General features: G+C 55.4%; 1 protein-coding gene across 1 annotated transcript in view; it reads left to right on the top strand.

Annotated features, from left to right (window-relative positions):
* The first annotated feature begins 8,137 nt into the window (after positions 1 to 8,137).
* Positions 8,138 to 9,377, top strand: part of CBX8 (chromobox 8) — a 2,487-nt gene continuing 1,247 nt past the window's right edge. Inside the window, exons 1-3 of the mRNA XM_015422472.1 lie at positions 8,138 to 8,454; positions 8,985 to 9,028; positions 9,235 to 9,301. Of these exons, the coding sequence (XP_015277958.1) occupies positions 8,386 to 8,454; positions 8,985 to 9,028; positions 9,235 to 9,301 (180 nt within the window). The 5' untranslated portion in view covers positions 8,138 to 8,385. The remainder of the gene's footprint in view (positions 8,455 to 8,984; positions 9,029 to 9,234; positions 9,302 to 9,377) is intronic.

Here is a 9,377-nt window from a genome sequence, read left to right as displayed (position 1 = left end):
GGCGATTGGTATCCTCTTTCCTCCCGGGATCCCGATTCTCTCCGTGTGCTCTCTTCGGAAAGCTCCCTCCCTCCCTCCCTCCTTCCCCCCGCCCAGACCGCTTCCCAGATCCCCCGGCCTGCCTGTCTGTCCGTCCCTTGGAGAGGGCTGGGTTTTAAAAGGCTTGCCCCCTGCGGCGTCGCGCTCTGCCTGGGGGGTGGGGTGGTCTCCCTGCCCTCCCCAGAAGTGGGGGAGGCTCTGATTGGCCGCCGCCGCCACCCCCGGGTCAGCCCTCCTTGACCTCCGCCCCCTCGTCCTCCTCCAGCCCCCCCTCCCAGGTCCCCGTGGCCTGCCCGGGTCTCCCTCCTTTCCGCTCCATTCTTTCCCCCTCGGGGGCAGCCAAGCGCGATGATGGGATTGAGCAGCCCCCGCTGGCTCTGGCCTGGACCGGCAGCGAGGCGAGGGATCCCTCAGCGCTCCTCTCAGCTACGCCGGGGCGGCGGCGCTTCAAACCAGGGGGCATGAACAGCCCCCCACCCGCTAAAGCCTGTCGGCAAGCCAAGGACCGACCAACCCGCCTGCCGGCGGCTGAAGACGCCCAGCGGAAGAAAGGAGCGCTGGGACCGGACCCGCCGGCCAGAACCCGCCGGATCTTTGGCCGCGGCCCCGGCGGGCAGGTCTTGGAGGCCAAGGGCCCCTCGGCGGGGAGGCTGGAGGCTGCCCGGAGAGCGATCCAGACTGCGTCGCCCCAGACGCTGCCTGGCCTCGGGACAGGACCCAGCGCCCAACCCGGAGGCCTGCGAGGCTTTCGCCTCGGTCCGGAGTTTCAGCCCGGCGCGGGGAGGCGGCGCTACAGGACACACTTCTCCCCCAGAAGCTCCGGACCGCCGCTTTCGGGAGCAGGGCCCCGGGCTGAACGCTGCTGCAGAGAGGCCCTCGAAGCGGTAGGCAGGCGCTGGGCAGGCGGCGGATATATTTAGACCCCCGCATGAGTGCAAACCACAGACAGTGCAAGAAGACTCCGGTATTTCTGAAGAGTGTTCCATGGAGCGAGTGCTGGATCAAGTGTAAAGACGCAGGGCCTCCAGCGAAAGCGTCGAGGGGTTCGGACTCAGAAAATGAAGGGGAAAGGGAGACTTTGGCGAGCATACCCGGTTTCTATCGGAGCCAGGCATCTGCCGACCCTTCTCTTCCCAGCTGAGGGCCTGCTGTGCTGACCGGTGATCAGGATATTCGCTCGCTTTTTAAAGTATTTAGCTGGAACCCCCTCCTCGCCCAGGGCCCTCGAGAAAAAAAAAGCCGCGTTTCAGTGACCGGGAACCGGGGGGGGGGGGAGGCTCGCATTCAGCGTAAAAGGCTGGGGTGAGAAAGTAACTAGCCCAGCCGCCTTCTATGGTAGAGCGGGGGTTCGAACGCGAGTCTCCCCCCCCCAGGTCCCTCCCCCTCAGATCCTAGTCCTCCCCAACGAGATTTCATCCGGATTTGAGCTGGAGGAGGGGTCATACACTCAACCTAATCAGGGACGTTTGGTTTATTTGTTTTAACCCCGTGGAGGTTTCTAGGCAAGAGACGCTCAAAGGTGGCTTGCCATTGCCTGGCTCCTCGTCGCCACCCGGGTATTTCTTGGAGGTCTCCCAGGCCGTCCCTGCTTAGCTCCCGAGATGTGGTAAGATCGAGGTGGCCTGGGCTACCCAGGTCCGGGCGTCTGGGTGATCGGCGTCTGGAATATTGGGGGCGGAGAGGCAGGGATCCTTATGAAAAGAGGAGGGGGCCTCGGAAGGATTCCAGTGACAGGAAACGGCGTCAGACTCCCCCAGCCTTGTCAGAGCGTCTCTGCAGACCCCCCCCCGCGGGCCCCCTTTGCACCCTGTCCACGTGCCGCCTGCCCCCCCACCCACTTGCGCAAAGTCGCCCATCCCCACCGTGGCTTCGGCAGAGCGGCTGACAGGCGGAGAGACACCCGCCGTATTTATTGGTTTAGTCGCTCCCACCGCACTCCCAAAGCCTTCACCGCCCTGAGCACCCCCGTGCCTAGCACCCTACTCCTGCAGCTTTGCCTGCCGACAGGACACGCCGCTGAGCCAAAGAGGGAAGATCCAGCTAGAAATCACAGCTTCCTTGGGAGAGAATGGGGTCGGAGAGTAGCAGCCCCTCCTTGGCCTCGCCCACATCAAGAACAGATTTGATGGAATCGCTGGAGCCATCAGCAGGCAAGCGAGTGAGGGCTGCGCGAACCGCCTTTTAACTACCCTTGGGGAGAATGGGAAAGGATGAACTGGGATGACCAGTTCTGGTAAACTAGACCTTCACTGGAGCTTTTATGCTCGGCGGATTCAGGATTCACCCGACCTTTCACGCCAACACATTCCTCATATTCAGCCTTACCCAGACGCCCGCCACACGGCTGGATACTTGCGCCCGTATATGCAGAGCACACTGACTGGCATGCCTATCGCGGCAATCCTATGCACACGTCTTCGACAGTAAGCCCCGCTAAGATCAGCGAGGCTTACTTCTGAGTAAATGTGTTGAGGGTAGGGCTACAGTTTGAATCAATTCACGCCAGAACTCTAGGTCGCAAAAGAACGCGAATAGCCGTGCTGGATCTACCTGAGCATCCCATGCCCCAGGAAAGCACACCTGCCAGCCGCGCTCATCTCCTACCCAGCACCTCATGGTCACAGGCGGAAAGCGCCGGAACCCGCATTCGGCTCTCAGGGCTAGGAGCTAAGAATAGAGCCATCCTCGGTGAGTGTATCCAGCCCCCTCGGGCACCACCATTCTCGTGGCAGTGAGTTCTACAGGTCAGCCATCCACTGTGGGAAGTAGCACTTCTTTGTGGCTGTCTTGAGCCCGCTGCCAGCCAGTCCATCGGTTGACCCAGAGTTCAGCTATTGCAGGCAGATAGGGAAAAATCTCTCTTTATCTACACCACACACACATATATATATCTTTAGATCTCTCTCGTGTCACCAGCCCAGTCGCCTTTCCCCCCATAAAGGAAAAGGTTTCTGATGCGTCCAAACGAAAACCTCTACACTCAAGAGCACCCTTGCCTCATAGAGCAGGCGCTCCGACCCCCGATCACGTCGCTCCCACTTTTCCCAGTTCATGAATGCATGCTGAGGACGTGTTCTGTTCCAGCACCACTCTTTCTAAGCACAGTTGCGCTCAGCCATGGAAGTTCGACCCTGTTCAGACAGGTGCCCCACCACCCAATGGTTTGTGTAGGCGTCTTTTCGAGACTTGCAGCCCTCGGACTCATCGACGGGCGGGAAAACGGACATCAGTTTCAGAACCTTACCCCCACGGAATTTTGGTGCAATTCCAAACGACTTTGCTGGCATAATGAGGGATCGCGGGTCAAGAACATGGGAACGACCCAGTCCTGAGTCTAGAAAGAACGCAGGTGTCCCAGACCCTGCCTCAACGAGGAGTCTGGCTCTCATGGCCGAATCTCTCGCCGCCACCAGCGTCTTCCTGGTTCAATCTGTCCAGTAAGACCTCGAAGCAAGCAGCCAGGTAGCATGCTGAGGGTTTAACTCCCCCGGATCATAAATTCAAATGAAGCGCTGTGTTTTGTCTTAAACCAATTTTTATTGCTGCCTTGTGAGTACATTTTCGGCCTACACAGTACTCTGCATCAGCCTGATTAAAAATATTGGGTGAGTCGTGAGTTTCATAGCAGCAGATGGAGGGGTTGTGTTTTAAAAGGCATCATTTCGCTTAAAAGAAAGAAATTGTTTTATGCTGCGGATTAGTGGCGCTCAGCTGGACCCCGCGGAAACAGCAGTTCACGCCGACTCTCTGTCCCCAGGCAGCCCGGCACAGAAAAGCATCCTGCAGCCTGGTCAGCCAGGGCCACAGACTAATCGGGACCAGGAACATGACGGCGAGCTGGTGCGCAGTCCCTCCATCCGCTCTGTAGGCGCAGGCGCAGAGAACAGGCACAGCCGAGCGCGCCTGTCACTAAATAAATAAAAGCACAAAAGCCGGCCAGGACCGCGAGCCCGCTCCGGAAGGCTGACGCTCCGCCCCGCCCCCTCTCCCCAGCCTCGCTTCACACGAGACCCTCCCGCCTCTTGCAGGGCTCTCCTTGGTATTGCAGCTATGTTAGATCGCGACGCCGCCAGGCGCAGGGGTGCGCTCTTGGCTGGAATCAAGAAGAATCAAGGCCGTTTCTTTTCTTTAGTCCTTCTATAGGATCTGGCCCGACTGGGGCATCCCTAGGCAATTACCTCCCCTCCCCAATTTAATGAGCATAGCATAGGCATGCTATGGCGGCCATGCCTCCTTCCTCTGTGAAGTTCCATCGCTCAGAGCTCCCAGAAAGGAGTCTTTCTAATCATTGATTTCACCTCCAAACTCAAAGAGACTAGAGATAGAGAGAAAGAGAAACCTAAGCCCTGGTAAGAAACAGGTGTTTCGCAGCCCGTATTTCATTAAATAAACACACGCACACAAAGAGTCAGAGGGAAGGAGAGCCAGCGAGAAAGCTCATTTATCACGCCGCTAACGATCTTAAATGGAACTGCTGGCATTTTTTCTTCATAAAACGGCAATACTCGCCCGTTTTATTTCCACTTTCGCACAGGCGCGCGCACTCACTCCGAGACAGTCAAAATTGCAGCCAGATGGAGACAACCTAGGTGGAAGAGAATGCGTTTACCTTATTTATCCAAGCGGAGGCGCAGTTACATTGATGTACTGCAGTTCTGGTCACCCTTCTGTCTTAAAGCGACTGGAAACTGACCAGCCAGGTTACAGTGCGTTCTAGACTCTTGTCCGGGGCGGGCCGGGGGAAGGCGTGCTATAGAATCTGAGGGCAAGCACATGGAATCGCTTCGAAATTCCACAAGAGGCAGAGAAAGGGGAGGGAGAGTAGAGTCGTATGAGAGGCAAAGCTCCGGAGAAAAAGTTCAGGTTTTGTACTGGAGATCTGATCTCCGATCTTAACAGTCATGTTTCTTTACAGGTAAGGAAAAATACAGAAAGCCAACCGCGTCCCCGGATTGTTTGGGGGCACTTTGAATATTATTGGTCTTTGCACCTACTGAACAAATAAACAGGAGTCTGTGGCAGCTTAAAAGCAAAAGTGTAGCCCAGCATCAGCTTTCGAGGGCCAGAAGCTACCTCTTTAAGATTTATTTACTTATTTACTTACTGCACTCACACCCTCCTCCTAGTTGCTGGCCATTCAGGCAGGAACTGCTCAGATTCCCAGGGATTTCTTCTCTGGGGCTGCACTACGGACATTTTAGGATGCGGGAAAGAAATGGCTTTCCGCAGCACCTTTCCCATCTGAGCTCAAGGGATATACCCCTCCCACCAACGCTACTGTGGCACCTAGCAGGTGGTCGCGCCGTTTCTTCCATTTGCTGCCGCTGTCGGCATTACATTCAAACCCAGCACTGTGTGTATCTGACTTCATTATTTTAACCTGCCCTTGATCCTGACTGCAGAAACTAACTGCAATGCTGCTGTGAATCACTCCAAATTAATTCCAAGTTTCATTTCGACGCCAGACTTTATGTCCGGATTTTGCCGGACTGACAGTGCGCGCGCGCGTGTGCTTAAATTCGTGAATCAGAAAAAGGTTTCTTTCTCTCCCGGTCCCCTCTTCCCACGGAGCCTGAACCTCGGAGTCCTTTCAGCGTCTAAAAAGTAAACATAGTTAACTGGAGTAAAGAGGCAGTAAAGTCACTGAGGGATGAAATAGAGAAATACTACCTTAAAGCAAATAGCTAAACTCTTAAACAGCCATCGGTGATTTAAAGGGGTGGGTGGGGGAGTCAGAGAGAACATGCCAGAGGATGCAGTAACCTGGGACCAAAACGCGCGGTGGGGCACGTGTCTCACTATAGGAAAAGGTCTTGGCTGCTGGTGCCTTCACACCCACGCACAGACCGCCACAGGCGGAGGGTCACTTTGTTTACAGATCGCCTTGCTAGATTACTGGATCCCAGAGTCACTGGAAGTCCTGGGAATAGGGCAAGCCCCACCTTCCCCTTCTTGACCAAACTTGCGAAAAGTTAAGCCCAGAGGTACTTGGAGCTAGGAAACCGGAGCCTCTATTATAGGCTCTTGAGGTCGACTTTATTTTCACTACCCAAACTGTTGGAAAGTATTTAAACTTAAGCAGAAACAGCTGTATTGCTGGCACTGGTCTCTGTTGCTTGCGGAGAAAGACTTTGTAGTACAGGACGAAGTAGCTCCTGAAAGGGAAGAAATCATTGGCAGCTTTTGTCCGGCGAGGTGATATCCCACGTAATCTATAGAAACACCCCCCCCCCCTCAATGTCTACAGTGACTGTAGTACAGTCTCATACGTCTTATTACCCCTTAACAGGACTCTCTGGTGGGTGGGTCTGTCTGCTAAGTATACTTTGAAACATCTATGAATGTTTTAGTAAAACTTTTGACTAGCTAGTCTACTGATGAATGTATCGCTCTTTATTACAACTGATTACAACAGGACAATCACCAGTCAACAGGAAGACTTAAGGTAAGTCAGACTTCAATGAAAGTCGGTCGATCAGACTGTCGGCTTGTCTGTCTTTCTAGGAAGAGACATTTTTCTCGGTCAGAAATTACTGTTTTTGTGGCTAAAATACTTGTGCTTTAGCGTGTTGTGGATAGGTCGGGGATCATCACAATCAATAATACAGCCTTTCACCACGTCTAGCATTCCCATGTCTCGTGGCTGAGTTCAAAACACTCCTCCTCCCGCCGTGCCCAATGAGTTCAAAGGAGCCTGCCTCCAGCGAAGCGTTCTTGGAATCTCGGCTCGGAGCCCACACCAACTCGGATCCCGCCGGCACTCATGTTTAATCTTTGATGGCCACGGAAGTCACTCCTACGTCGCGGGACTTCAAGGCTAGGATCTCACTGGTACTTTTATTATTGTTCAGATATCTTTCTACTCACAGAACAGAAAGGCCAATATAGATCGGTAATAAGTAACAGAAACTGAACGTTTGTAATGAGTGACCATATAGTCATTCATAATAAATGTACTCTGGGTGTGCGTGTGTGTGTGTACGCGCGTGTCTCATGCAGAAAATATGCCGAAGTCAGAGTTCACCGAGTTTCGCTCAATGAGTTGTAATAAAACCCAAAGAGTGCTACGCGTTAACTTTTCTTGCAGGACTCGCTGTTTGCTAGGCGGGGAAAGGCACAGGCTGCCCGGTTCATCGACATACCCCAAAAGCCGAGGCTACAACGCGACCCTTCCCTAAGCATCTGCGCAGACCCAGCGCTGTCTTCAAAGGTCCGGCTGCATTTGGATCGGGGGGGGGGGGACTCCTTTCTCCAGAGCCGCTGAGATCCGGACTGACGGAGACTTTTCCAGCCCATTGTGTGCGCGTGCTTTAAAACACCCGTTTCCCTGCATAAGCGTCGCTGCAGCTTTTCGGGAAATGCAACGTCTGCTGGAGCTGGGCGCCTGAAGCCAGCGTGCAGGAGCTCCGGGGTGGTGGTGGTGCAGAGCCCACGCTGGCCCCGCCTCCTCTCGCTGTGAAAATGCACTACCTACGGGCCAGGGTGGGGAGGGGTGCGTGCTCCGGGGAGGGCCGTCTTGCTGCATGCACGCGAGCTCGCAAGAAACCCTGCTCGGCTTGGGAACCAACGCAGTCCTGGATGGTTCCAAATCCTTCCAGAATCCCGGCCGTGATGGCCCCAAGACAGCTTGGAGACCGCCTTCGTCGAGTGGGACACATCCACCCCCCTCCCCCCGCGCATGGTTTCGGGAGGAGCTCGTGTGTGGGGGAGACACGTTGTTTACTCTGCTGGAGCCAGGAACTAGAATTTCGGGGGTGATGGGGCGGACAGCATCAGGCACCGCCGGCTTCTGGAAATGCCATCGCCTTCTTTATTTTAATTTTATTTCTTCAGTGCAGATTGGAAGGGGGCGGGGGCGAGGGACTGGTGGCGGCGGATTGGAGAGGGGCAAGGGAGGAAGGGGGGGAGAGCTGCCTGGGGAGAGAGGGTTGCCTAGATTTGCGCCCTCCCCTCCACCCTCCCCTTGCACAACCAGACAGCTGAGGATCTCCTCTCCCCCCCCCCCCTGGTTGTGATTGAAACGCGGATCACGTCGCGAGGAGGCGGGTGCAGCTGGAGAGGACGGCTGGGGAAGAGCCGGGCCCAGCCAGACCCCGAGCCTCGGCAGACTGCCGCGGCCTGCCTCCCTGCTCGCTCCCTGCCCCTCCGCGGGAGCCCGCGAGCAGGCCGGCTGGGCCAGCAACAAGTGCGGAGGCAGGCGAAGCGAGCGAGCGGAGAGGAGAGAGGGGGAGGGCGGGCGAGAGAGCGAGCGAGCGCTGACGTCAGCGAGCGGAGTATTATGGTCTGGGCTGCGTTGGCCGCCGCCGCCGCCGCCGCCGCTTCTCTGCTGCCAGCGGCCGAGTAAACATGGAGCTCTCCGCCGTGGGAGAGAGGGTGTTCGCGGCCGAGGCCTTGCTTAAGAGACGCATCCGCAAAGTAGGTGCCTCCGCTCGCCTGGCAGCGCAGCCTCGGCTTTGTGTGCTGGCCACCCGACCCGCCAGGCCCGCGCCAGGCCCGGCGACGAGCCAGCGAGCCAGCGAGCGAGCGGCGCTTCGCTGGTGCTCGGCTCCTGCCTGGCTCCCCCCTTTCTGCAGCAGCCCTTCGTCGCCGCCAGCCGCTCCCCCTTTCTCTTGCGCTGCGCAGATCGCCACCATCGAAGGCTGCTGCTTGCTTTTTAAAATATGCATGCACTGTTGGGCGGCGTGCATATTTCACTGCATGCCTTTTTCCTCCCTCTGCATGCACATTTTAGCATATCTTGCAGCACCGCCCCCCTTTTTCATGCGCGGATTATTCTTCTCTTCCCTGGCACCTTACATATGCATTTGTGCGGCATAATTTTGACTCATGGCTTTGGATACACCTTTGTTTTGATTGAATGCATGTTGTAGCAGGCCAATCATTGTTTGCCCGCATCCCCCCCCCAAAAAAAAGCATGCTTACTTCTCTTTTCTTGGCCTCTGCAGGGTCGCATGGAATATCTCGTGAAATGGAAGGGCTGGTCCCAGAAGTAAGTAACTGTCAATACTACCCTTGCAGTCCAGTAAATATTGTGGTCTTGTTTTATTTTACAGTATAATTGGGCATCGTGCTTTCCTGGGTAGAGGGATGGACTAGATGATCTTTTAAGGTATCTTGCCGTCACCATGTTCTGGAAAAATAGGAAAACACGAATAAAATTATACAGCTTTGTTCTCCCCCCCTCCCATTTTTTAGGTACAGCACTTGGGAGCCTGAAGAAAACATTCTAGATGCTCGCCTGCTTGCAGCTTTTGAGGAAAGGTATGCTACTGGGAAACATATCCATCATATTTAGCATAGCCATATCACTGTGTCTTGGAGCAATACTAAACTGATGT

The sequence above is a fragment of the Gekko japonicus genome, unplaced genomic scaffold (genome assembly GCF_001447785.1).
Source record: "Gekko japonicus isolate JY-2015 unplaced genomic scaffold, Gekko_japonicus_V1.1 scaffold1222, whole genome shotgun sequence".
Taxonomy (NCBI): domain Eukaryota; kingdom Metazoa; phylum Chordata; class Lepidosauria; order Squamata; family Gekkonidae; genus Gekko; species Gekko japonicus.
This window is presented reverse-complemented; position numbering and strand designations above follow the sequence as displayed.